Source organism: Saimiri boliviensis, chromosome 4 (genome assembly GCF_048565385.1).
Source record: "Saimiri boliviensis isolate mSaiBol1 chromosome 4, mSaiBol1.pri, whole genome shotgun sequence".
NCBI lineage: Eukaryota > Metazoa > Chordata > Mammalia > Primates > Cebidae > Saimiri > Saimiri boliviensis.
In genome coordinates, this window is record NC_133452.1 from 88,146,725 (window position 1) to 88,174,472 (window position 27,748).

Below are 27,748 nucleotides of genomic sequence, written 5' to 3' on the forward strand. Positions count from 1 at the left end.
TGTTCAGTTCTCACTAGGACAAATCTATTGAGTCCTAAGAAAGTCTGAAGGCTGGGGACAGTTTGAGTCGCCCTGCTCGCACCCTGAGCGCCTACAACAGTGCCTGGCTATAGCAACCACAACAATAATAATAACATTTAAAAACAGGTGTTCAGTAAGGACTCGCGGCCTTAGAACCCCGGGAGGGAAGTGACGTTCGAGAAGGCGGAGAAAGCCGCGAAGGCGGCCTTCCACACATCTTCCAGCACCTGCGCGCGCGAACGCATCTCACTCAGGCCCAGACGCTGGCTTCTCCCCGGGTCCCGATCCTGCATCCTCTCCCCGAGCCTCCGTTAGCGGGTGGGAAAGGACGTTGCCATAGGTCGCTGAGGCCACCATCTGCTCTCTTACTGGCCAAAGCCGAAAAAAGGTAGTCCTCCCATTCGCTAGAGGGCAAACCCCAGCAAGCCTATTGGCTGCGCCGTCCGCGGGCCTCGGTCCGCTTTGAGGCTGGCGGCGGCCGCGAGAGGAGGGCGGGCGGGAGGCTCGCTGTTGTCGTGGTTACGCGGAGGCACGTGTGCAGTCCCGGAAGCGGCGCGAGGAAGCAGCTCCGCGCGCGCCGCGGGAGGAGGCGCCGCCCGGTCCGCTCGTTGGGCCATGGAGTCGTTGCCTGAACCCGCGTCCCGTTGTCTTTTGCTTCTCTCCCTGCTGCTGCTGCTGGCCCCGGAGCTGGGCCCAAGCCAGGCAGGAGCTGAGGAGAACGACTGGGTTCGACTGCCCAGCAAATGCGAAGGTAAGGGGGCGGGGCCCGCGGGGCGTATCCTGCCGGAGGGGCGGGCTCCAGGGGCGGAGCTTGCGGAACGGAGTCGGGGGCTGCTAGGTTCTGAGCCCTACCGAGTCTCTTCGTTCCTAGAACCTGCTGTCCGCTGGGCGCGGGGACGCCGCAGCGGGCGAGAGATCCGGTCCTAGTACTCCGATCCTTGGAGTTCACACATTGGTAGAAACAAGCAATGGTAATTCAGAGTAGTAGATGCCATGATAGGGGAGCTACAGGACTTCCTTTTAGGGGCCGGGCGAGCAGCCTCTGGTCTCGCCTGCAGTGGGGGAGGGGGTGGGCGAAGGCTGTGTGCGGAGGGGAGTCCGAGAGGGCTTCATACAGGAAGCACGAAGAGGAATTAGGAGTTAGCCGATTGAAGAGAAGTGGAAAGAGAGGGGCCCATGCAAAGGAAACTACAGAGGCAGAGGCCTGCTGGCTGAGACGCTAAGGACGAGTCTGAGGAACTGAAAGGGTCCAGATGACTCGTCTTGGGGGAAAAGGACCTCAGACTTCCCCCTTCGTGCCCTCACTGCAACCCAGTCTGTCTAGCTGTCTGTTGCACTCACTCACAGCTCCTCGAAGGCAGGGACTTTGTCTCAGATACGTATTCACAGAGTATCCCGTAGGCACTCAAGTATTTTGGGAATACACATGATTAAGTGGGGGGCTGTGAGTGTGTGTGTGAGGAGGAGGATCTGGGGCTAAGGGGCCCTTTGGGGGAATAATAGAGCCTGTGGGGAACTTCGGGAATGAAGATTGTAGGACCATGGAGAGATAGGCAGTGAGGAACTGCAGAGAGGGAGCTGCCAGGGAGCCAGGACTGTAAAGGACCTATTTCTTTTTCCTCCCTTCCGTTTCTCAGTTTTCTCCTCGGACCTTACAGTCATGCCTGCCTTCCCAGCCCTGTAACCCCAGGACCCCCAGAAAGTTGGCTGTGAATCTCTCATCTGAATCGAAAGCCTACGTCAGGCCAGATGTTCCCTAAACACTGGGCAGTGGGGTTGGGGTAAGTTTGAGACACATAATCCTTCCATTAGAGAGATTAAAAGGAGGTGCTTCAGAGATAAGCCAGCTTCACTGGTAGAGCCCCCAGTATGAGTTCAAGCCTGTGCCTTCCCCTTACTTTTTTTTTTTTTTTTTTTTTTGAGACTGAGTTTCACTCTTGTTGCCCAGGCTGGAGTGCAGTGGCGGAATCTTGGCTCACCGCAACCTCCACCTCCCAGGCTCAAGCGATTCTCCCGCCTCAGCCTCCTCAGTAGCTGGGATTACAGACATGTGCCACCACGCCCGACTAATTGTATATTTTTAGTAGAGATGGAGTTTCTCCATGTTGGTCAGGCTGGTCTTGAACTCTCGATCTCAGGCGATCCACCCGCCTTGGCCTCCTGAGTTGCTGGGATTACAGGCGTGAGCCACCACGCCTGAACTTTTTTTTTTTTTGAGTTGGAGTATCGCTCTTGTTACCCAGGCTGGAGTGCAATGGCGTGATCTTGACTCACCGCAACCTCTGCCTTCTGGGTTCAGGCAATTCTCCTGCCTCAGCCTCCTGAGTAGCTGGGATTACAGGCACACGCCACCATGTCCAGCTAACTTTTTTTTGTATTTTTAGTAGAGATGGGGTTTCACTATGTTGACCAGGATAGTCTCCATCTCTTGACCTCGTGATCCACCCGCCTCGGCCTCCCAAAGTGCTGGGATTAACAGGCTTGAGCCACCGTGCCCGGCCCTTTTTTTTTTTTTTTTTTTTGAGTGGAGTTTCCCTCTGTCGCCCAGGCTATAGAGTGCAGTGGCATGATCTCGGCTCACTGCAACTTCTGCCTCCCAAGTTCAAACGATTCTCCTGTCTCAGCCTCCTGAGTAGCTGGGATTACAGGCGCCTGCCACCGTGCCCAGCTAATTTTTGTATTTTTGTTAGAGATAGCGTTCCACCATATTGGCCAGGCTGGTCTTGAACTCCTGACCTCAAGCAGTCCACCCACCTTGGCCTCCCAAAGTGCTGGGCTTCTGCTCCTGGCTGCCCTTTCACTCTTCCTCTAGTCCTAACTGATAGCCCTTTTCTTTCTTTTTTTTTTTTAGAGATTTTCCTCTTGTTGCCCAGACTGGAGTGCAGTGGCGCGATCTCAGCTCACTGTAATCTCCGCCTCCTGGGTTCAGGCAATTCTCCTGCCTCAGCCTCCTGAGTAGCTGGGATTACAGGCATGAGCCACCATGCCTGGCTAACTTTTGTATTTTTCGTAGAAACCAGGTTTCTCCATGTTAGGCTAGTCTCAAACTCCCGACCTCAGGTGATCCTCCTGCCTCGGCCTCTGAGGGTGCTGGGATTACAGGCATGAGCCACCTCGCCCAGGCTTCTGTTTTGTTTTGTTTTGAGATGGAGTCGTGCTCTGCCACCCAGTCTGGAGTGCAGTGGCATGATCTTGGCTCTCTGCAACGTCCGTCTCTCGATTCAAGGATTCTCCTATCTCAGCCTCCTGAGTAGCTGAGACTACAGGCATGTGCCAACACACTCGGCTAATTTTTATATTTTTAGTAGAGACTGGGTATAGGGAACCAGCTCTACATCACCTGTGGGTGACCTGAGTTCGGTGGGACAAAAGAATGAGAAAAAGACAGATTAGGAGAGAAAGTGGGACCGGGGGCCATCACTTTATTACTTTGGAGGAGACAGTGAAGGCCCGAGCTCTGATCATCCACATTATTTATCGGTTACAATCTCTTTGATCTATAGGGTAGGGGTGGAGTCAATCAGTGAGCCAGAAGTCCCAAGGATTGGTAACAGTGGCAGTTTGGGAGTTTTACAAAATGAGAACATGTGGTTATCTTTATTATCATGTATGGCTGGTGGAACACGGACCTTACAAGGAGCCTACAAGTCTGGCTATGTCATAGTGCTATGAAGGGGTTTTATGTCCTTGAGCACAGTATTTATAGTAACAGAGCCTAAGTCACCCTGCACCAGAACACGAGACATGGAGAGGCCTTCCTCCTCAGAGGCCTCCTGTGGCCTTCCGCAGTTTGTTCTTCCTTGTTTATGTGTCACTCATAACCAATTTATGTAAGCACCCTGTAAGTCGTTTCTCCTTTGCTGCTTTTTCCAACAACCAGGTTTCACCGTGTTGGCCAGGCTAGTGTCGAACTCTTGACCTCGCGCGATCTGCCCACTTTGGCCTCCCAGACTGCTGGGATTATAGGCATGAGCCACCGTTCCTGGCCCAGCTAACTGATAGCTTTTCAGGGTTTCACTTCCTCTCCTCTTTGTTTTCTGTCTTTTTTTTTTTTTTTTTTTTTTTTTGAGACAGAGAGAGTCTCCCTTTGTCTCCCAGGCTGGAGTGTAATGGTGCGATCTCGACTCACTGCAACATCTGCCTCCTGGGTTCAAGCGATTCTTCTGCCTCAGCCTCCTGAGTAGCTGGGATTACAGGCACCCGCCATCATGCCTCACTAATATTTGCATTTTTGTAGCGATGGGATGTCACCCTGTTGTCCAGGCTGGTCTTGAACTCCTGACCTCAAGTGATCCTCCTGTCTCGGCCTCCCAAAGTGCTGGGATTACAGGCGTGAGCTACCACGCCTGACCTGTTTTCTGTCTTATTCCAATATCAAAGAGCCCATACTGTCTCTCATTATTCTCATAACCTAAGAAGTTCACCTTTATTCTCCTTAGGCAACATTCACGGATTGATGGAAGCATAGAAATGGCCCGGAAATTAGAGATCGTTCTAGCCTAACCTCATTTGGTAACTGATGAAGATTAATTGAAAAGGAATTTGTAGTCACAGGATGGCTTGGCAAACTCCATCCATTAGGCTCATCTTAATATTGTATTTGTTTTTTTTTTTTTAAATTTAATTTTATTTTTTTTGAGACGGCGTTTCGCTCTTGTTACCCAGGCTGGAGTGCAATGGCGCGATCTCGGCTCACCGCAACCTCCGCCTCCTGGGTTCAGGCAATTCTCCTGCCTCAGCCTCCTGAGTAGCTGGGATTACAGGCACGTGCCACCACGCCCAGCTAATTTTTTGTATTTTTAGTAGAGACGGGGTTTCACCATGTTGACCAGGATGGTCTCGATCTCTCGACCTCGTGATCCACCCGCCTTGGCCTCCCAAAGTGCTGGGATTACAGGCTTGAGCCACCGTGCCCGGCCAATATTGTATTTGTTTGTTTTTATTATTATTACACCTTTGTTACTAACTGCTTACTGTGTCTAGCCCACCAAGCCTGCCTCCTGTCTCAGTAGCCTGAGTGAAACAGGCCTCAGCACAGAGGAAGGAGGACCTGCCCAGAAAAAAGGAGTGGGTGGATGTCAGTGAGGGTTTGGGGTCTGTGCCATGAGTCTCCTCCGAGTCTGGTTGTGGGTGGGATCCCCAGAGGAGGTGTTGAAGAGGTAATGTTTGGAAGAGCTGGAAAGCAAGGCTGTGGTTGATGGCCGTAAGAGAGCAAGGATGTTCCAAACCTCACCTTTCCCCACTCCTGGGGAGGGTATGGGAGGAGGGACCGTGGTGCCAGAAAAATGATGTGCTCACACAGAGTGCAGGACAGAAGAGGGGAGGGAGCCCAGAGGGTCCTGGATGGAGAGCCGGAGGGGTGAGACATCCCCAATTCATTGCAGACTTGAAGATCACCAGCTTATTACTTGGAATGTTTATGACTTCCAAATTCTCCAAGCCATTGATTAATTTCACCAAGCAGGCCTCCAGGGAATGTGTTTATTTTGGTGGTAAATTGGTGTTCTACCAGATTGTGCTGTCAGTGTTAAATCCGCCGATGGGATTTAGCCTGCAGACTGGTACTCCTTTCAGAGGCATCAGAAGACGGGCTCTATCAGCAAGAGTTATCAAGCATCCAACGTATATCAAGTCCCAGGCTAAGGAAATACAGAAAAAAATCTAATACATAATGCACATTTTGGGGACCGTTGTGGTCTACGTGGAGACACATGAAATGACTGAAAGTCCCTGGGAGAGCATGGATCCTGCAGAGGCCCAGAGTGAAATCTAGAGCAAGTGGGATTAGTGCAGAATGGCTTCCTGGGGGAGAGGCTCATAATTCGAGGTGGGCAAAATGGGCAGAGAAGCCCTGAGAAGGCATTAAGTATTTTCCTAGGGCCTCAGGCACTTCACACCCTTGGTGGTAGCTCTGGAGCACTCCTTACACAGTGGTAGTTATTTCTCTACACCTTTATCTGCTCCATTAGACTGAGTATCTGGAAGGGAGGGGACCTTGTTTTCATCTCTGTATCCCGAGGCAGTGCCTGACACACAGGAGTTGCCTAATACCTATTTGAGGAAGGGTAAGAGGAAATAAGGAAATACATGTACAGACAGTAGGAATAAGATCTCTCTGGAGGGCATGGAGCAAATTAACTTGGTAGAAATAGAGAGCTGGTGTTGGAATACACATGAAATCAAGTAATATAACAACCATGAAAGACGTTTTGGGGACAAGTAAGGAAATTTGCATATGGGCTACTGGGTGATGTTGGAATTATTAATTTCCCAAGTATCAAATTGTTCTGTGGTGAGAAGGTCCTTGTTCTCAGGAGATACATGATGACATATTCAGGGGCAAAAGGTCGTATTTGCCACTTACTTTCAAGAGAGTGTAGCAAAAATAATGTATATATTGTTGAGATATATTATTATATATTGGAGAGAGAATGTGGGAAATTATTAACTGTTGAATACAAGTGGAAGGTATTCGTTGTATGCTTTCAGCTTTTCTGTATGTATGCAATTTTAGAAAGTAAAATGACAGGCCCTGGCGTGGTGGCTCATGCCTGTAATCCCAGCACTTTGGGAGGCCGAGGTGGGTGGATCGCTTGGGGTCAGGAGTTCAAGACCAGCCTGCCCACAAGATGAAACCCTGTCTCTATTTTTTTTAAATGTACACACACACACACACACACACACACACACACACACACACACAAAATTAGCTGGATGTGGTGGCGTGCACCTGTAATACTGGCTACTTGGGATGCTGAGGCAGGAGAATCGCTTGAACCTGAAAGGCAGAGATTGCAGTGAGCTGAGATTGTGCCACTGCACTCCAGCCTGGGTAACAGAGCGCAACCCAGTCTCAAAAATAAAGAAATAAGTAAATAAATAAAATGATGGGACTGAGGTAACGGCAGGAGGATGAGAAATAAAGGAGGCATCAGAAGACGGGCTCTATCAGCAAGAGTTATCAAGCATCCAACATATATCAAGTCCCAGGCTAAGGAAATACAGAAAAAATAAAATCCACCACATCCAGCTAATTTTGTGCATTATGTATTAAAGTCCGTAGGATTAGTGCCAGGAGTAGATATGAGGCAGTGGATCTTGGAGTCTTGTTTTCACATAGGGAACTCCATTTGGTGGTCTGGTACTGTTCTGTATTGAAGAGGTCTATGGAAACTTACCCCCAAAGTCCAAGGAAGCTGAGAGGCTGAAGAAAGAGGTTGATAAATCCAGTTTCTTAGAAAGAAATATTTAATAGGGATTTTACAAAGAGAAGCAGTGTCTGTGTCTCAGGCAGCAGTGAGACAAGATGGTGGAGCCCTGCCCATTACCTCCCAGATCCAGGACTCATATACCATAGCGAAACGGATACAGGCCAGACGCGGTGGCTCACCCCTGTAATCCCAGCACTTTGGGAGGCCGAGGTGGGTGGATCACCTGAGGTCAGGAGTTTGAGACCAGCCTGACCAACATGGAGAAATGCCATCTCTACTAAAAATACAAAATTATCTGGGCGTAGTGGTGCATGCCTATAATCCCAGCTACTCAGGAGGCTGAGGCAGGAGAATCACTTGAACCCGGGAGGCGGAGGTTGCAGTGAGCCGGATGGCAACATTGCACTCCATCCTGGACAACAAGAGCAAAACTCCGTCTCAAAAAGAAAAAAAGGGATACGAAGGATGGTTGCTTGAGAGCAGGATTTACAGTAAGTGCATGCTCTTACACAAGGAACAATAGATGAAATAGAAATCCTAGAGGCATTCCTGGAACTGGAGTTAATTAGAAGTTAACATTGCACATTCGCATCCAAGACAGAGTTGCCTCAGCCTCCCCAGGTCCTAACTCCCTTCCCCACCTTGAGTATTGATTTGGTCCTCCAGTCTAGGAAAGGATGCCCACCTGGATCTCTTTTGCTGGGAGCCGGCCCCCTGTTAGACTCATGTGCACTCAGTGGGCTGTGCTACCTCCCTCCTCCAGTGTGTAAATATGTTGCTGTGGAGCTGAAGTCAGCCTTTGAGGAAACCGGCAAGACCAAGGAGGTGATTGGCACAGGCTATGGCATCCTGGACCGGAAGGCCTCTGGAGTCAAATACACCAAGTCGTAAGTGAATGGGGACTCACTGGCCTGGCCTGCGTTGCTCCTGGAGACTTCAGGGGCTAGGACTTTCCTTCTCCCAGCTAGGCAAACCCACTACAAGGCATCAGTTGTAGCCAAGACCTGAGTTTGTCCGCTGGTTCTGTCCCCAACTCATTGTGTGACCTGCACAAATCGCTTAACTTTATGCTTCAGCAGATTTCTCATCTCTAAAAGCAAGACTGTTGGATTATATCACTGATTCTCAGATGCTTGGATTTTACAGACCAGTGTAATTTTATTTTATTTTATTTTATTTTTGAGGTAGAGTTTTGCTCTTGTTGCCCAGGTTGGAGTGCAGTGGTGCAATCTCGGCTCACTGTAACCTCCGCCTCCCAGGCAGGTTCAAGCAATTCTCCTGCCTCAGCCTCCCAAGTAGCTGGGATTACAGGCATGCACCACCAAGCTCGGGTAATTTTTTGTATATTTTTAGTAGATACGGAGTTTCACCATGTTGGTCAGGCTGATCTCAAACTCCTAACCTCAGGTGATCCATCTGCCTGGGCCTCCCTAAGTGCTGGGATTACAGATGTGAGCCACTTTGCCCAGCCGAAATGCAATTTTTTAAAACATTGGTAACATAGGATTACCAACTTTTTATTTTGCCAGTTATAAATATATATATATATATATATATATATATATATATATACGTATATATTTTTATTTTGCCAGTTATATATATATATATATATATATATATATATATGTATATATATATATATATATATTTTTTTTTTAAAGACGAGGTTTCACCATGTTGTTCAGGATGGTCTTGAACTCCCGACCTTAGATGATCTGCCCGCCTTGGCCTCCAAAGTGCTTGGATTACAGACGTGAGCCACCACACCTGGCCTATAAATATATTTTTTAAAAACTCAACTCTGTCAGCTGTTATCATCCTTTCAAAGTGAATGATATTTTACCATCAAAATTTAATATATTTTGCTTTATCAAAAAAATCTAAATACTGAATCATTTAGCTTTTTTTTTTTTTTTTCTTTTGAGACGGAGTTTCACTCTTGTTACCCAGGCTGGAGTGCAATGGCGCGATCTCGGCTCACCGCAACCTCCGCCTCCTGGGTTCGGGCAATTCTCCTGCCTTAGCCTCCTGAGTAGCTGGGATTACAGGCATGCGCCACCATGCCCAGCTAATTTTTTGTGTTTTTAGTAGAGACGGGGTTTCAGCATGTTGACCAGGATGGTCTCGATCTCTTGACCTCGTGATCCACCCGCCTCGGCCTCCCAAAGTGCTGGGATTACAGGCTTGAGCCACCGGGCCCGGCATATGAATCATTTAGCTTTATAAAAAATTGCTTCCCTTAGAGCTGTTAAAACTTTGTCTCTCTGGTCTGTATTCCAGCATTTCAGATCCCCCAGACCAGATGACCTATCTTCCTTCCAGCTCTGACTCACTTCCTGTTGGTGAGCTGTGCAGGTGTTGGGGCAAAGGGCTGGAGGGACGGACCACTAACCCACTGGGGCTAGGAGGGGGACTCAGTTCCTCTCATGCCGTTGTCTTGGCAGGGACTTGCGGTTAATCGAAGTCACTGAGACCATTTGCAAGAGGCTCCTGGATTATAGCCTGCACAAGGAGAGGACCGGCAGCAACCGATTTGCCAAGGTTGGATTCGTGATTGTCCTTCACCTGCACTGGGGCCAGGCCTGCATGTATCTTAGTGTGTCTGCTGGTGTGAGTGTGATTTGAAGATCACCCCCTGGGAGCTTCCCTCCTTGCCTCTTCCCATTCTTTGATTGCCATTTGCACTCCTTCCCTCCTGAGTGGCCTGACTTTTCAGTGGCAGTAGACACATGCATGAGGGTCTGCGCCTGTCCACGAGGGTCCTGCTTTAATCTCAGACACAGGCAGAAATGTCCCACAGTTGATGCCCCCATGGGGACCTACAGTCACTGGAACAGGGAGAACTCAGTAAGATCCAGGATGTGCAGAAAGGTGGGGGTTGAGAGGAGACATCAGAGGACACCTAGGGTGAGTGACCGCTTAGTCCCTTCTCTGGGCCCACACAGCACCTCCCACAGGGTGTCCGTGTGACATCTCACGTACTCAGTATGTGCGCGAGTGCTTCTCTCCCTGGAGAATGAGCTCTTACTTACAAGGCCCATAGTTCCTCCTCTCTGTATCTTCAGTGCCTGGCACACGGTAAGATAGTTGCCACCCACATTTTTCTACCTATGTTTCCTTCTAGCAAAGGATACCAGTCATAAATCCCTGGGATGCCTAAGGGCATGGTCTCAAGCAGCAGACATTTGTATGAATTTTGCACTTTACTCAGTAATAAATCTGTTTGCTTTAATAAATGTTTAAGAATTATTTTTCATAGCAAAAAAAAAAAAAAAAAATTAGAAAGAATCTAACTCCACCAGTAGGGGATGAAATACGTTGATCCAGTTGTTTGGTGGACTAGTATGCAGCTGGAAACAAAGAATGGGGAGGCTCTTTAGCAACTGAATTAAACTGATCTTCAAGGTTTTTGTTTGTTTGTTTGTTTGTTTGTTTTGGAGACAGAGTCTCACTCTGTTGCCCAGGCTGGAGTGCAGTGGTGAGATCTCAGCTCACTGCAACCTCCATTTCCCACATTCAAGCGATTCTCCCATCTCAGCCTCCCGAGTAACTGGGATTACAGGTGCCCACCCCCGTCTCCCTGGCTAATTTTTGTATTTTTAGTAGAGATGGGGTTTTGCCATGTTGGCCAGGCTGGTCTGTAACTCTTGACGTCAGGTGATCTACCCATCTGGGCCTCTCGAAGTGCTGGGATTATAGGCGTGAGCCACCGCACCCAGCCCTTCAAGGTATAAGTAAAAAGGGCAAGTACAGAAGAGTGTGTATGCTACATGACTGCTTGTTTAAAAAGGGGTTGGGAAAGGATATATTTAGATGTTGGTATTTGTGTGAGTTATCTCTGGGAAAATATAGGAGATGGATAGTGTGTTCTCTCTGGGGATAAGACCTAGGTAGCTAGTAGAGATTGCTTTTACAGAATAAAGGGCCTAACTGCCTCGGCTGTACCCTTTTCCCACTGTGGAAAGACGTAAGCTGGGAAGAATGTAGACCAGCAGGTCTGGATATATGGAAGTGAGCATGTCCAGCCATAGTGAGGGGCAAGAGCTAAGACAAACCTATTTCCTGGAAAAGAAGCATAAAGCCAAAGGGCCTAAGGGGAGCCGCAGGTCTTTTTGAAAGGATGAGGTGTGCAGAGGCAGGGCAGGTGGTGTATGTGCGGGGGTTGTGGGAAGCAGGCCTAAAAGGGGAGAGGAGGTCGGGCGCGGTGGTTCACACCTGTAATCCCAGCACTTTGGGAGGCCAAGGCGGGTGAATCACCTGAGGTCAGTAGTTTGAGACCAGTCTGGCCAACACGGTGAACCCTTGTCTCTACTAAAAATATAAAAATTAGCAGGGTGGTACATGCCTATAATCCTAGCTACTAGGGGGGCTGAGGCAGGAGGATCACTTGAACCTGGGAGGTGGAGGTTGCAATGAGCTGAAATCATGCCACTGCACTCCAGCCTGGACAACAGAGTGAGGCTCCATCTCAAAAAAAAACAAAACAAAAGAGAGGAGAGGAAGGTCAGGTCAAGGATGAGGCTGGGCACGGTGACTCACTCCTGTAATCCCAGCACTTTGGGAGGCCAGGGCAAGTGGTACCCTTGAGGCCAGGAGTTCGAGACCATCCTGACCAACATGACAAAACCCCATTTCTACTAAAAATATAAAAATTAGCCAGGCGTGGTGGTGTGCGCTTGTAGTCCCAGGTACTCAGGAGGCTAAGGCAGCAGAATCGCTTGAACCAGAGAGGCAGAGGTTGCAGTGAGCTGAGATACTCCAGCCTGGGCAACAGAGCAAGACTCCCTCTCAAAAAAAAAAAAAAAAAAAGGACGAAAAGGGTGAGGGTCCTTAGAGGGCGCTGGGCGTTGGGCATTGGCTTTTTAGAGCTGGGTCCTCAGGCACTACTGGGAGAGGAGGGTAGGAGGGAGAGAAGGTAGCTCCGCCTCCCATGTCTGGTCGCTTCTTCCAGGGCATGTCAGAGACCTTTGAGACATTACACAACCTGGTACACAAAGGGGTCAAGGTGGTGATGGACATCCCCTATGAGCTGTGGAACGAGACTTCTGCAGAGGTGGCTGACCTCAAGAAGCAGGTACAGGCCCTTCAGCCCTTGGAAGGGTTGTTGTGCCCAGTGAGGGGCTGGTGGGGATTGGGTCTGTTCTGAGGAAGCCCACCCAGGCCTGGGTGGCTGTGATCAGGTCGTTTCACCTCTCTGGCTTCAGTTTCTTTAGGTGAACCGCCACCACAGCCTACCTTGCCGTGGGTTGTGAGGCTTAGCTGAGCTGCTCTAGGAGCGAGGCTGGGGCTTTGCCAATATGAGATATTGTGATTAACAGTGCGACGTGCTGGTGGAAGAGTTTGAGGAGGTGATCGAGGACTGGTACAGGAACCACCAAGAGGAGGACCTGACCGAATTCCTCTGTGCCAACCACGTGCTGAAGGGAAAGGACACCAGTGAGTTTGGGGAAGGCAGGGCAGATTGGCGCTGGATGATTTATTGTTTGCTCTCCCTCGGGGGAGGTGGGTAAGAGGAGAAACAGAGGGCACCAGAGGGCATTGCAGGATCTCTGTCTTCAGAGGGCTTGCTTGGCAAGACATGGTGGAGTGAGTCACTGAAACCAGGTGCAGAATGACTAGCAGACAAGCCAGATACCCCCGGAGGGGCCGGGTGGCCACAGCCAGGCAGGAGGCAGGGAGGCTGATGTCAGGCATGGTCCCAGTTGCTACTTCTGGGGCTCCCTGTTCAGTGCTCCTCGCCCAGCATCCCAGTCCTGAGGCACTTCCTTTGAGGGTCTCTCTCCTCCACACCCTAGGTTGCCTGGCAGAGCAGTGGTCCGGCAAGAAGGGAGACACAGCTGCCCTGGGAGGGAAGAAGTCCAAGAAGAAGAGCAGCAGGGCCAAGGCAGCAGGTGGCAGGAGTAGCAGCAGCAAACAAAGGAAGGAGCTGGGTGGCCTTGAGGGAGATCCTAGCCCCGAGGAGGATGAGGGCATCCAGAAGGCATCTCCTCTCACACACAGCCCCCCTGATGAGCTCTGAGCCCACCCAGCGTCTTCTGTCCTGAGACCCCTGATTTTGAAGCTGAGGACTTGGGGGCATGGCTTTGGCAGGCCAGGATGACCCCGCAGGCTTCAGGCCCTCCTTGCCTTGGCTGTGCCCTTTTCTACCACACAAAGACACAAGCCCCTGGAAGAACTCAGAGCTGCCATGGGCAGCCCACACCAGCCTTTCCCCTCCCCAGGCATTTTTCTCCTGACATGGGCTTCAGGCAGGCCTTGTGGTTTCAGGACTGCGAGGACTCCAGTATGAACTCAGGAGGGGCAGGTGTCTGAGCCGGGCACCAGGACTGGAGCCCCTCTGGAGTCCAAGAGGAGGGCGCACTCACCTCCCTTCAACCCTGCCCCGCAGGGAACTGAGACTGCAGCCCGCCATAGCTCCTCTCTGCTCACCTCTCTGCTGAGGAGGGGGAGGCTAAACCCACCCACTGTCGGGAACGCAAGTGTGGGGAGGGCCCAGGGTTGTCTTGGGGTGAGGGGGGGCATGGGCCTAGGGTGAGGCCCAGTGCAGTGCAGTGACCTTCCGCTGCTCACTTGTGTCATGGGCACCTGGCTGCCTGCCTGCCCTCCCTCTCTCCCTCTCCCCTCCCCCACAAGGCCTCCCATTTGTTGTGTAAAGTGTGTTTACCCAGCCAGCTCCTGCCTTTGCTCCTACTTCCACCTGGCCCTGCCTGTGGGTCTTGAACCTTGTTCTCTGATGACCACACTGATCACTCTGCTGTTGCTAGCTGTCCTGCCTGGAGTGCAGATGGGAGGACACCCAGCTCCCAACACCACCTGGTCACACCGTGTTCCTCAGGGCCAGGGGAGGAGCAGGGAGGCCGGCCTCTAGGGAGAAGGGGTGGGAAGCTCAGGCACCTCCCAGTTTGTCCTGCAGGGAGGGATCAGGGCAGCTGGTACAGTAGTGATGACAGTCGTATGTATTCACAGTGCTTTAACTTTTACCATTACCACACACTTGTGAGGTGTGCTGTTAGCCTTACTGCATAGAGGAGAAAACAGGCTAGAGTCAAGTGACCTTGGAGTCAAGGTTCCGGTGAGGAGTGGTATTGCTGGGAGCACACCCTGGTGTTCAGGTCCAAGTCGGTGGTACTTCCATTCTCCACAGCTGTCAGGCTCTTCCCCAAACTCCTGGCACCGACGGTGTGATTCGAATTGAACTGGTTTGCTTTCTTGGCCTTAACCCATCACCACCACCAGGATTCTTAAAAGGCAAATAGGAAGCAGACGTGTCTTCTTGGAAGGAAAGAATGGCAGGAAGTCCCACTGGAGCTGTGCTCAAACCAGATCCCCTGTGAGCACCCGCAATGCAACTCCACCTCACACTTCCCGGCCGGTCCCAGCAGGTAGAAGGGATACGCTGCTGAAGCCTCCCTGCATCCAGTGAGCTGCTCTGGGGGCTGAACTCCTGGGAGTGGCCCCCTCATAGCCTGGTCCCAGCCTCCCTCCCACAGGTTAGGGCAGCCAAAGCCATTGAGAATGGAACATAGTGGAATCTGTCTCTCTGGCTGTTGAGGATGACCCCAGATCCTGGGAAAATGATACTGTCTCGGTCCAGCCCCCATCTCGGCGTCTCCAGGATGGATGTTCCTTCTGTTAAAGGGGCTGGTGAGCAGTGAGATTCTACTCTAGATGCAGGTCTTCTCCTGGACTTTGTTCTGAGCGTAGAAGATGGCTGGGGGTGAGGTGGGAGGCCAGCATCCAGGGCACAGATCTGTTTGCAGCCTCCTGAACTGTCTAGGATTTGGTGGCCAGTCTCTGATTCCCTGATTCTGTCACTAACAGCACTTCAGGGCCTGGCTTACCTCTGTCCCCAGAGCTTCAATGATTATTTTTTGGTTTGGTTTGTTTTCCTTTTTGAGACAGTCTGTTACACAGGCTGGAGTGCAGTGGCACAATCTCGACTCATTACAGCCTCTGCCTCCCGGGTTCGAGTGATTCTCTGCTTCAACCTCCCGAGTAACCAGGATTACAGTTGCCCGCCACCACACCTAGATAATTTTTGTATTTTCAGTAGAGATGAGGTTTCACCATGTTGGCCAGGCTGATCTCCAATTCCTGACCTCAAGTGATCCACCTGCTTTGGCCTCCAAAGTGCTAGGATTACAGGTGTGAGCTACCACTGGGCCCAGCCCACCTCCCTACCCTTTATTTATTTATTTATTTTGAGATGGAGTCGCTCTATTGCCCAGGCTGGAGTGCAGTGGCACACTCTCAGCTCATGGAAGCCTCCGCCTCCCAGATTCAAGCAATTCTCTTCCCTCGGCCTCCCAAGTAGCTGGGATTACAGGTGTGCACCACCACACCTGGCTAATTTTTGTATTTTTAAGTAGAGACCAGGTTTCACCATGTTGGTCAGGCTAGTCTCGAACCCCTGCCCTTGTGATCTGCCTGCCTCAGCCTCCCAAAGTACTGGGATTACAGGCATGAGCCACCACACCTGGTTTACTCTTTATTTTTTGGAAGAGGATCTCCCTTTGTCACCCAGGCTGGAGTGCAGTGGTGTGATCGTGACTCACTACAGTGTCAATCTTACAGGCTCAGTTAGTCCTCCTGAATAATTGGGACCATAGGCATCACCACTGTGCCTGGCTAATTTTTAAAATTTATTTTTTGTATTCCAGGCGTGGTGGCTCACACCTGTAATCCCAGCACTTTAGGAGACCAAGTCTGGAGGATCGCTTGAACCCAGGTGTTCAAGACTGGCCTAGACAACATAGCGAGATCCTGTGTCTAAAAAAATGAAAAAAAAAAAATAAACACTTTACTTTTCTGTGAGAGTCTCATTCCATCACCCAGGCTAGAGTGCAGTGGCACAATCTTGGCTCACTGCAACCTCTGCTTCCTGGGTTCAAGCAGTTCTGCCTCAGCCACCCAAGTAGCTAGGATTACAGGCACACACAACCATGCCTGACTAATTTTTTTTTTGAGACAGAGTCTTGCTTTACTGCCCAGGCTGGAGTGCAGTGGTGCGATCTTGGCTCACTGCAACTTCTGCCTCCTGGGTTCCAGCTATTCTGCCTCAGCCTCCTGAGTAGCTGGGACTACAGGCACATGCCACCACACCCGGCTTATTTTTTGTATTTTTAGTAGAGACAGGGTTTCATTCCGTTAGGCCTGGCTAATTTTTGTATTTTTAGTAGAGATGGGATTTCACCATGATGGCCAGGCTGGTCTGGAACTCCTGATCTCAGGTGATTCACCCACCTTGTCCTCCCAAAGTGCCAGGATTACAGGTATGAGCTACCACACCCAGCCAGTTTTTTTTTTTTTTTTTGGTGGTTGGGGGTGTCTGGGGTGGTTCCAGCCTCTAACTTGGGAGGCTGAGGCAGGAGAATCGCTTGAACCTGGGAGACGGAGGTTTCAATGAGCTAAGATCACACCACTGCACTCCAGCCTGGGTGAAAGAGCGAGACTCCCTCTCAAAAAAAAAAAAGTCCTGACCCTTTCCTGGGGTGTTGGCCCATTAGCCCAATCCCAAGCCCAGACCTGTCACTGTTTTGCTCTTTGACCTGTGGTTACATTCTGAGTTCCCTCCCTCCCTCCCAAGGCCAGGCTTGTTGCCCACACACTAACTCTTCACCCAGCATACCCCAGCAGCGGCTTATTCTGCCTAGAAAGGCAGAATGAAGGAAACCTGGCTTTCCAGGTTTTTTCTTTCCCTTTTTTTTTTTGTTTCTGTTTTTGTTTTGTTTTGTTTTGTTTTGTTTTTTTGAGATGGAGTTTCGCTCGTTACCCAGGCTGGAGTGCAATGGTGCGACCTCGGCTCACCGCAACCTCCGCCTCCTGAGTTCAGGCAATTCTCCTGCCTCAGCCTCCTGAGTAGCTAGGAGTACAGGCACGAACCACCATGCCCAGCCAATTTTTTGTATTTTTAGTAGAGACGGGGTTTCACCATGTTGACCAGGATGGTCTCGATCTCTTGACCTTGTGATCCACCTGCCTCAGCCTCCCAAAGTGCTGGGATTACAGGCTTGAGCCACCGCGCCCGGCTTGTTTCTGTTTTTGAGACATGGTCTCTCTCTGTTTCCCAGTGCTAGGCTGGAGTGCCATGGCAGGATTATGACTCAATGCAACTTCAACCTCCCAGATTCAAGTGATCCTCCCACCTCAGCCTCCCGATCAGCTGGGACTACAGGTGCAGAGGCACATGCCGCCATGCGCAGCCAGTTTATTCATTTTGTTTTGTTTTTGCTTTTTTTTTTTTTTTTTGAGATGGAGTCTCGCTCTGTCACTACAGCCTTGGCAACAGAGTAAGACTCTGTCTTGGTCTCAAAAAAAAAAAAAATAAGATATGTGTTATCCACTTTATGTTATAGGTAAGGCTTCTGGTCAGTAGTAGGTTAGTAGTTGATTTGTTGGTGAGTCAAAAGGTATACATGGGAGCTGGGCACGGTGGCTCAAGCCTGTAATCTCAGCATTTTGAAAGACCGTGGTCGTCTAGTCACCTGTGAGATCGATAAAAAATAGAAAAATTAGCCGGGCGTGGTGGCTCACACCTGTAATCCAAGCACTTTGGAGGCCAAGGCGGGCGGATCACCTGAGGTTGGGAGTTCAAGACCAGCCTGACCAACGTGGTGAAACCCTGTCTTTAAAAAAAAAAAGAAAAATTAGGCACAATGTTGCCTTCCTGTGGTTTCAGCTACTCAGGAGTCTGAGGTGGGAGGATCACTTGAGCACAGGAGGCAAAGGTTGCAGTAAGCTGAGATCATGCCATTGCACCCTAGGTTGGGTGACAGCAAGACCCTGTCTCAAAAAAAAAAAAAGTTACACATGGATTTTCAACTGTGTGAGGAGTCAGAAACCCCACCCCTCAAGTTGTTCAAGGATTACCTGTACTCACCAACCCAGTCTTGGTGTTTTAGATGTGATAGCATGTGCTACATCACGTTTCAATAAGCAACGCTTAGCCTGTTGTCAGGGCCGGAAGTAGTGTATCATTTTTATGTTGAATAATAAAAGCTTAGTGAGGCCAGGCATGGTAGTTCATACCTGTAATCCCAGCACTTTGGGAGGCCAAGGTGGGCAGATCATGAGGTCAGGAGATCAAGACCATCCTGGCCAACATGGTGAAACTCCATGTCTACTAAAAATTAAACAATTAGCTGGGCATGGTGGCACATGACTGTAGTCCCAGCAACTCGGGAGGCTGAGGCAGGAGAATTGCTTGAACCTGGGAGGCAGAGGTTGCAGTGAGCTGAGATCCTGCCACTGCACTCCAGCCTGGGTGACTGAGCAAGACTCTGTCTCAAAAAAAAAAAAAAAAAAATTAGCTGGGCATGGTGGCACTCGCCTGTAGTCCCAGCTACTCAGGAGGCTGAGGTGGGAGAACCGCTTGAACCCAGGTGGCGGAGCTTGCAGTGAGCTGAGATTGTGCCACTGCACTCTAGTCTAGCAACAGAGTGAGACTTCATCTCTAAATAAATAAATTAAATAAATAAATAAATAAGTGAACAGATCTGTGTGTACTAAAGAGATCTTTTTTTTTTTTTTTTTTTTTTTTTTAGACGGAGTTTTGCTCTTGTTACCCAGGCTGGAGTGCAATGGTGCGATCTCGGCTCACCGCAACCTCCGCCTCCTGGGTTCAGGCAATTCTCCTGCCTCAGCCTCCTGAGTAGCTGGGATTACAGGCATGTGCCACCATGCCCAGCTAATTTTTTGTATTTTTAGTAGAGATGGGGTTTCACCATGTTGACCAGGATGGTCTCAATCTCGACCTCGTGATCCACCCGCCTCGGCCTCCCAAAGTGCTGGGATTACAGGCTTGAGCCACCACGCCCGGCCTAAAGAGATCTTTACTAGAGGTTAGCACCCCTTAAAACCACCTTTTTTTTTTTTTTTTTTGTGGAGACAGAGTCTCAGTCTGTTGCCCAGGCTGGAGTGCAGTGGCATGATCTCAGCTCACTACGACCTCTGCCTCGCAGGTTCCAGCGATTCTCCTGCCTCAGCCTTCTGAGTAGCTGGGACTACAGGCACATGCCACCATGCTCTGCTAATTTTTGTATTTTTAGTGGAGACGGGGTTTCACCATACTGGCCAGGCAAGTCTCAAATTCCTGACCTCATGATCCACCTGCCTCCACCTCCCAAAGTGCAGGGATTGCAGGTGAGAGCCACCGTGCCTGGCCAAAACCACTTTTAACAGCCAGGTATAGTAGCTCATGCCTATAATCCTAGCACTCTTTGGGAGACCAAGGCAGGAGGATTGTTTGAGCCCAGGAGTTTGAGACCAGCCTAGGCAGCATAGTGAGACCTTGTCTCTACTAAAAAAAAAAAAAAAAAGAAAATTAGCCAGGTGTGATCCTAGCCTCTCAGGTGGGAGGATCACTTGATTCCAGGAGGTGAAGGCTACAGTGAGCATCTGTGATCACACCACTGCACTCCAGCCTGGGGAACAGACTGAGACCTAGTCTCAAAAAACAAAACAAATGAAACCCTGCTTTAAATAAAGTGTGAAATGGTAAAAAGAACCTCTCTCTTTTTTTTTTTTAAGTTTTCTATTTCTATAAATTTATAAGGCACAAGTATTTTATTACATGCATAGATTGTGTAGTGAATTCAGGGCTTTTTGGGAGAACCTCTCTTACACATCAGTGGAGTACTCACTGATACACTACACTTAATAGTAATGTATATACTTAGAGCTATTGTATCTTCTTTAATTATTGCCAAAGTGTACCAAATAATTTCAATCCTTCATCTCCAAATTGTCCATGTCATGCCCACTGCAATATATTAAAACTGCCTTTTATTTTACTTAATTCATCTCTGTAAATTTTATTTTTGTAGAGACAGAGTCTCACTTTGTTGCCCAGGCTGGTCTCAAACTCCTGGGCTCAAGCAATCCACCTGCCTCAGTTTCCCAAAGTGCTGGGATTACAGGCACGACCACCTTGCCCAGCCATCTATCCATAAATTTTAGATGACCCAAATCTGAGGTCCTGGGCCATGGAAAAGATGACAGAATATAAATCAGTTACTGTTTGACTTCATTGAAAATAAGAATAGGTCCAGCCTGGCCAACATGGTGAAATCTTGTCTCTACTAAAAATACAAAAATTAGGTGGGCGTGGCGACTCAGGCCTGTAATCCCAGCACTTTGGGAGGCTGAAGCAGGTGGATCACAAAGTTAGGAGTTTAAGACCAGTATTGCCAAGATGGTGAAACCCCATCTCTACTAAAAATAAAAAAATTAGCCAGGAGCTGGGGCAGGTGCCTGTAATCCCAGCTACTCAGGAGGCTGAGGCAGGAGAATTGCTTGAACCCAGGAGGTGGAGGTTGCAGTGAGCCAAGATTGCACCACTGGTCTCCAGCCCAGGCAACAGAACAAGACTCCGTCTCAAAAAAAAGAAAAAAAACGAAAGTAAATAAAAAATGAGCCAGGCGTGGTGGTGCACGCTTGTAATTCCAGCTGCTCCAGAGGCTGAGGCAGGAGAGTTGCTTGAACCTGGGAGGCGGAGGTTGCAGTTAGCAGTGATCACGCCACTGCACTCCAGCCTGGGCGACAGAGCAAGACTCTGTCTCAAAAAAAAAAAAAAAAAGAGAAAAAAAAAAGAACAGGTGATTTTTTTTTTCTTTTTTTTTGAGACAGAGTCTCACTCTGTCACACAGGCTGGAGTGAAGTGGCATGATCTCAGCTCACTGCAACCTCTGCCTCCCGGGTTCAAGTGATTCTTCCTGCCTCCACCTCCAAAGTACCATACCTGGCTAATTTTTTGTATTTTTAGTAGAGATGGGGTTTTACCATGTTAGCCAGGCAGGTTTTGAACTCCTGACTTCGTGATCCACCCACCTGGGATTACAGGCATGAGCCGCCATGCCCAGCTAGAACAGGTGATATTTTAAATGTGAGACACATTATTTGGAATTAGCTGAAAAGACTAAATTCTTCATTCCCAAATGTGTGACCTGTTTGCAAAAAGACTTCACCTTGGGAATGTGGCTGTAACTGGACAAACTCCAAGGCATTTGAGGACACATTAAAATCCTGCAATTGTAAATTATGTAGATAGAATAACTGCAAATGGGAAACATCCTGGTGGTTTTGGTGTTTTTTTATTTTTATTTGCTTTTTAGAGATGAGTCTCGCCAATGTTGCCAAGGCTGGATTGGAACTCCTGGGCTCAAGTGATACTCTCAAGTCACCTCCCAAGTAGCTAGGACTACAGGTAGGTACTGCACATGGCTTGTTTTTGATTTAGAACAGGTAGAAATCCATTCTTCCGATGATGAATGCCAAATCCCAAACTCTAGTCCAAGCCACTGCATAAAACTCTTCTCTGCCAATTGGATCTACCCCAGACTGAACACTGATAACACTTCAGGGGTGCTAGCAGATCCACCCACCCACTTGGATCTGCTAGCAGAGTTATCACAGTAGGTCCTTTTTTGGACTTTTAAGAAAATCCTGTTAGTTAAGTGTAAAATGGGTCTCTATACCAGTGGGTTCTAACACTAATAATGGTGGCGACATACTATTTTTTAATTTTATTTTATTATTATTATTTTTTTTTGAGACGGAGTTTCGCTCTTGTTACCCAGGCTGGAGTGCAATTGCACGGTCTCGGCTCACCACAACCTCCGCCTCCTGGGTTCAGGCAGTTCTCTTGCCTCAGCCTCCTGAGTAGCTGGGATTACAGGCACGCGCCACCATGCCCAGCTAATTTTTTGTATTTTTAGTAGAGACGGGATTTCACCATGTTGACCAGGATGGTCTCGATCTCTTGACCTCATGATCCACCCGCCTCGGCCTCCCAAAGTGCTGGATTACAGGCATGAGCCACTGCGCCCAGCTTTTATTATTTTTTTTTTAAAAGACAGGGTTTCACTATGTCAGTCAGGCTGGTCTTGAAGATTTGAAAGAGTCCAGGTGAAGTGGTTTGTGACTGTAATCCCAGCACTTTGTGAGGCTGAGGCAAAAGGATCACTCGAGCCCAGGAGACAAGACTGGGCAACAGTGAGATCCCCATCTCTTAAAAAAAAAAAAAAAAATTGCCAGGAATGGTGGCACAGGCCTATGATAGCAGCTACTTGGGAGGCTGAGATGGGAAGATTGCTTGAGCCTGCAAGTTTGTGGCTGCAGTGAGCTATGATCACACCACTGTGTTCCAGCCTAGGCAACAAAGCAAGACCCTATTTCAAAAAAATAAAATGTAAAAAAAGAGTGATCCTGGGCTGGGTGTGGTGGCTCACGCCTGTAATCCCAGCACTTTAGGAGGCTGAGGTGGGCAGATCACAAGGTCAGGGGTTCTAGACCAGCCTGACCAATACGGTGAAACCCTGTCTCTACTGAAAATACAAAAAAAAAAAAAAAAAAAAAAATTAGCTGGGTGTAGTGACAGGCACTTGAAGTCCCAGTTACTCGAGAGGCTGAGGCAGAAGTTGAACCTGGGAGGTGGAGGTCGCAGTGAGAGAGAGAGAGAGAGACCCTGCTACCTCCTTCAGCATTCCTTTCCCAAACAAAGCAAGTGGAAAAGAAAGTAATAATAAGGGGAAAATAATCAATTGCCTTAAGCCACTTAATGTTTCAAATATTGTATATATATATGGCCAACCTATTTGTAGATAGTGACAAAGAAATTATTCCCCTATCATCTTGGTTATTATTCCAATTTAATAACACTCTTCATTCTCCAGACTTTTTTTTTTTTTGAGATAGAATCTCCCTCAGTTGTCCAGGCTGGAGTGCAGTGGCACAATCTCGGCTCACTGCAACTTCCACCTTCCGGGTTTCAAGCTATTCTGCCTCAGCCTTCAGAGTACCTGGGATTACAGATGTGCACCACCATACCCAGCTTTTTTTTTTTTTTTTTTTTTTTTTTTGAGGCGGAGTTTCGCTCTTGTTACCCAGGCTGGAGTGCAATGGCGCGATCTCGGCTCACCGCAACCTCCGCCTCCTGGGCTCAGGCAATTCTCCTGCCTCAGCCTCCTAAGTAGCTGGGATTACAGGCACGCGCCACCACGCCCAGCTAGTTTTTTGTATTTTTAGTAGAGATGGGGTTTCACTATGTTGACCAGGATGGTCTCGATCTCTCGACCTCGTGATCCACCCGCCTCGGCCTCCCAAAGTGCTGGGATTACAGGCTTGAGCCACCGCGCCCGGCCCTGTTAGTTTTTGTATTTTTAGTAGAGGTAGGTTCCACCATGTTGGTCAGGCTGGTCTCAAACTCCTGACCTCAGGTGATCTGCCCACCTCTGCCTCCCAAACTACTGGGATTACAGGCATAAGCCACTGTTCCTAGCCCAGTCTCCAGACATGTGCCACCATGCCCAGCTAATTTTTTTTTTTTTTTTTTTTTTTTTTTTTTTTTTTTTTTTTTTTTGAGATGGAGTCTCGCTTTGTTGTCCAGGCTGGAGTGCAGTGGTGTGATCTGGACTCACTGCAACCTCCACCTTCCCAGTTCAAGCAATTCTCTTGTCTCAGCCTCGCAAGTAGCTGGAACTACAGGCGCCTGCCACCAAGCCTGGCTAATTTTTGTGTTTTTAGTAGAGACTGACTTTCACCTTGTTGGTCAGCCTGATCACTAACTCCTGACCTCAGGTGATCCACCTGCCTCGGCCTCTCAAGTGCTGGCATTACAGGCATGAGCCACGGTGCCCAGCCTAACTTTTTGTATTTTTAGTAAAGACGGGGTTTCTCCATGTTGATCAGGCTGGTCCCGAACTCCTGACCTCAGGTGATCTGCCTGCTTCAGCTTCCCAAAGTGGTGGAATTATAGGCGTGAGCCACAGCTACCGGCCCCCATTCTCTAGATTTTTAAAATGCATTTTCAGAACTCGTATGACAAAGTTTCAGAACTCCAGCCTAGGCAACAGAGCCAGACTCTGCCCCCCCCCCCCAAACAAAACAAAACAAAACAAAAAACAAACAAAACCTGCAGTTGCTTCCACGTTTAGGTGCTGCCCACCTAAACATGGAACCTTCCTTCCTGGAAACGGTCCAGCCCTGCCCGCCTGGCGCTCTGCTCTGTGGATCTGAGGTTTTACTCCCTCTCTAACTGGGGTCGGGGTGGAGTGCAATCTCATTGCTTTCTCCTCTCCTGGCCCCTCTTGTCTTCTCCTGGAGACCCAGGTTAAGTAGCCAGAGGGCTCCGAGGGTCCTCTCGCTGTGGGATTACAGAGTACTGGGTCCACAGGCTGGGGAAAAGGACCCAGCCCGGGATTTCGAGGCAGCGCCCTCCTCCGGAGCTGGCCAGCCTCAGGCGCCCTGCCCAAAGCCCAGCAGGGGCGTGTCCGAGAGCTCACCTGCCATTGGTCAGGTGGGGCCGTCGGCCGCTGGAACTCCCGCGCTATAAGTTTGGAGCGAGAGGCTGCAGAGCCAGGCGCGGCGCAGGATGGTGGACAGCGTGTATCGGACCCGCTCCCTGGGGGTGGCAGCCGAAGGGCTCCCGGACCAGTACGCGGATGGGGAGGCGGCGCGCGTGTGGCAGATGTACATCGGAGACACCCGCAGTCGCACCGCCGAGTACAAGGCATGGCTGCTCGGGCTGCTGCGCCAGCACGGCTGCCAGCGGGTGCTCGACGTGGCCTGTGGCACCGGGTGAGCCAAGGTGGGGGCCGGGGGCGTTGTATGAGATCGGAGTCCAGCTCAGCCGGTACGCGGGGCCGCAGGGCCACAGGGCTGGGCACGTCCGGGTGGCCTTTGCCGGCCTGGATCGGTGGGACACCAGGGCCAGGAACTGGTGCCTGCCCGGCAGAACAAGCACAGAGAGTGCCTGGGGAGGCCCGGGGTCAGGGCAGGGGCGCGCAGGGAGAGGCCAAGGAGAAGGGAGACTGTGAGGGTGTGGGCAGAAAAGTGAGGGTCCCTGGGGCTTTGGAGCCAGAGTCACAGACATTCCAGATGGTCCTCCTGTGATGGCCTTGGGCAGTGTTAGCAGTTAACATTGCTCAGCATTTGCACCTGCCTTGCCTGGGACCAGGAGCTTTTGATACCTCAGTTTTGCAAACCCTCACAAAGCTCCATGAGGTTAAACAGTGATATTATCCCATTTACTACTGGGGAAATAAGGCCTCAGCAAAGCAAAAGTCCCTCATACATCATCCAGAGAAGAGGAGATAACTGGCCCAGGTTAATTAAGGTCTGTCCTGTGCTCTAACCCACTATGTTCAACTGCCTCCTGTGTACACGTATTTAACTTCGAGGAGCCTCAATTTGTCCATTTCTCAAATGGGAATAACACCATTTACCTCTCAGGATTGCCATGAGAATTACTGCACATTTGTAGAGTGCCTGGCTCTCAAGAGGTGTTTTTTTTTTTAAAGTTGCCCCGTGGTGATAGGAAACAGATTGTGAGGTCAGTGGAGAGGGCCTGGGGAGAGGAGGCAGAGGAATGGACTCTGAAACGTGGAGACAAAAGTGTCTTGGCCGGGCGCGGTGGCTCAAGCCTGTAATCCCAGCACTTTGGGAGGCCGAGGCGGGTGGATCACGAGGTCGAGAGATCGAGACCATCCTGGTCAACATGGTGAATCCCCGTCTCTACTAAAAATACAAAAAATTAGCTGGGCATGGTGGCACGTGCCTGTAATCCCAGCTACTCAGGAGGCTGAGGCAGGAGAATTGCCTGAACCCAGGAGGCAGAGGTTGCAGTGAGCCGAGATCGCGCCATTGCACTCCAGCCTGGGTAACAAGAGCGAAACTCCGTCTCAAAAAAAAAAAAAAAAAAGTGTCTGGCCCAGGGTCTCCTCCTGGCCCTCCCAGGTTCCCCTGACTGCCTCTCTCTGCTGCTCCTTGCTGGCCCTGCCCAGGGTGGACTCCATTATGCTAGTGGAAGAGGGCTTCAGCGTGACGAGTGTGGATGCCAGTGACAAGATGCTGAAGTATGCGCTTAAGGAGCGCTGGAACCGGCGGCATGAGTCTGCCTTCGACAAGTGGGGTATGCATGTCTAGCTAGGAGCTCTCAGCCTAGCCACCAGGAACACTGTTCATTCTGCCTGGGGCTCCTTTAGGTGGGGGTGGAGGTGGAGTGTTGTGTTTTCCTCAGGGAGACAGCAAAATTACTGTCATTTCTCTGAAAAGCAAGGCTTAAACTCCAGAATAAGACACAGGGTGTGAAGAGCTGCTTTTAACTGTGTTTATGGCGTCTTGTCTCTCCCTTCAAAGAAAAAACCCATAAGCACAGAGCCCTCCTTCCCAACCAGGGTTCCTCCTCCCTTGACCCGTCCTCTCTCCTCCCCTTAACTGAACAGGGAGTTTGTGTGTCTTGAAAAGAAACCCAGGCAGGACTGCACTTGGTGGAGGTGGCTGCTACCAGTACCATTGTGCCTCCCTGATTCCTCTTTCCCTTCCTGGCCTCCAGTCATCGAAGAAGCCAACTGGATGACTCTGGACAAAGATGTGCCCCAGCCAGCAGGGGGTGGCTTTGATGCTGTCATTTGTCTTGGAAACAGTTTCGCTCACTTGCCAGACTGCAAAGGTGAGAGAGGGTGTGGCTTTGGGCACGGTCCTTGCCTTGAGCTGTATCCCCTTTCACAGATCTCTGGGCACCTGCTCTCCTGCCAAAGCAGACTCTGCCTCTCTTGCCTTGGCTCTGGCACCCCTGGGGAGGGGAGAGATGGGAGGGAGACTGGTGCTGGGGACCCTGAGCAGATGAAATCTTTCTGCCCCTGCCTGGAGCTCAGGGGACCAGAGTGAGCACCGGCTGGCGCTGAAAAACATTGCGAGCATGGTGCGGGCAGGGGGCCTGCTGGTCATTGATCATCGCAACTACGACCACATCCTCAGCACAGGCTGTGCACCCCCAGGGAAGAACATCTACTATAAGGTGGGGCCCTCTGGGAGTGGGGGGAAGGGAGGGTCCAGTGGCCCCAAGGTGGGTTACAGAGGCTAATGCAGCCTGCCCCACCACCTATAGAGTGACTTGACCAAGGACATCACAACATCAGTGCTGACAGTGAACAACAAGGCCCACATGGTGACCCTGGACTACACAGTGCAGGTGCCGGGGGCTGGCCAGGATGGCTCTCCTGGCTTGAGGTACCACTTGGCTCAGTGCGGGTGAGGTGGTAGTTGGGGGAGCTGAGGCCACCCGTCCTCATGGTTGCTGGGGCTCTGTTACAGTAAGTTCCGGCTCTCCTACTACCCGCATTGTCTGGCATCCTTCACGGAGTTGGTCCAAGCAGCCTTCGGGGGCAAGTGCCAGCACAGCGTCCTGGGCGACTTCAAGCCTTACAAGCCAGGCCAAGCCTACGTTCCCTGCTACTTCATCCACGTGCTCAAGAGGACAGACTGAGTGTGGCCTCAGCTCCCACCATCCTCCACCCAGGCACTGCTAGGCTCTGTCTGGAAGATAGGGACCAGCAGCCACACACCAGGCCCAGCCTCTAGAGCAGACTACAGATGGGGTGCAGGGATGTGGGTTCCGCAGATGGAAGGGTAAACAATATAGTCTGTGCCTTTTTCAGTTCCGGCATGCCTTGTGTTTATGTCAGAAGGATGAGGCTCCCATGATACCCACTGCTGCCCTCCCCCAGCGCTTACTC

General features: G+C 50.2%; 2 protein-coding genes across 5 annotated transcripts; both read left to right on the forward strand.

Annotated features, from left to right (window-relative positions):
• The first annotated feature begins 212 nt into the window (after positions 1–212).
• On the forward strand, positions 213–23,166 carry CNPY3 (canopy FGF signaling regulator 3). 4 transcript variants are annotated; one of them, XR_012517260.1, is made up of 7 exons: positions 213–772; positions 7,996–8,119; positions 9,516–9,577; positions 9,680–9,776; positions 12,187–12,309; positions 12,554–12,671; positions 13,031–19,740. XR_012517260.1 is itself a non-coding variant. In XM_074397815.1 (6 exons), the coding sequence occupies exons 1-6, from the start codon at positions 637–639 to the stop codon at positions 21,424–21,426; spliced, it is 678 nt and encodes a 225-aa protein (XP_074253916.1). In that variant the 5' UTR covers positions 238–636; the 3' UTR covers positions 21,427–23,166. The 4 variants fall into 4 exon arrangements, 3 of the variants coding, with proteins under 3 accessions (XP_074253917.1, XP_074253916.1, XP_003923060.1); XM_074397815.1 differs by lacking the exons at positions 9,516–9,577; positions 13,031–19,740 and adding an exon at positions 21,347–23,166 and having other exon boundaries at positions 238–772; XM_003923011.4 differs by lacking the exon at positions 9,516–9,577 and having other exon boundaries at positions 243–772.
• A 1,348-nt stretch (positions 23,167–24,514) lies between these two features.
• GNMT (glycine N-methyltransferase) lies at positions 24,515–27,669 on the forward strand. The gene is made up of 6 exons (XM_003923010.4): positions 24,515–24,809; positions 26,015–26,142; positions 26,566–26,682; positions 26,888–27,030; positions 27,121–27,242; positions 27,327–27,669. The coding sequence occupies exons 1-6, from the start codon at positions 24,604–24,606 to the stop codon at positions 27,496–27,498; spliced, it is 888 nt and encodes a 295-aa protein (XP_003923059.1). The 5' UTR covers positions 24,515–24,603; the 3' UTR covers positions 27,499–27,669.
• The last annotated feature ends 79 nt before the right edge of the window (positions 27,670–27,748 follow it).

Coding starts and splice junctions, on each gene's coding strand:
- CNPY3 (XM_003923011.4), top strand. CDS start 637: ATGGAGTCGTTGCCTGAACCCGCGTCCCGTTGTCTTTTGCTTCTCTCC. Junction 773..7,995: donor ACTGCCCAGCAAATGCGAAG/GTAAGGGGGCGG, acceptor TCCCTCCTCCAG/TGTGTAAATATGTTGCTGTG. Junction 12,310..12,553: donor TGGCTGACCTCAAGAAGCAG/GTACAGGCCCTT, acceptor TGTGATTAACAG/TGCGACGTGCTGGTGGAAGA.
- GNMT (XM_003923010.4), top strand. CDS start 24,604: ATGGTGGACAGCGTGTATCGGACCCGCTCCCTGGGGGTGGCAGCCGAA. Junction 26,143..26,565: donor GTCTGCCTTCGACAAGTGGG/GTATGCATGTCT, acceptor CCTGGCCTCCAG/TCATCGAAGAAGCCAACTGG. Junction 27,243..27,326: donor GATGGCTCTCCTGGCTTGAG/GTACCACTTGGC, acceptor GCTCTGTTACAG/TAAGTTCCGGCTCTCCTACT.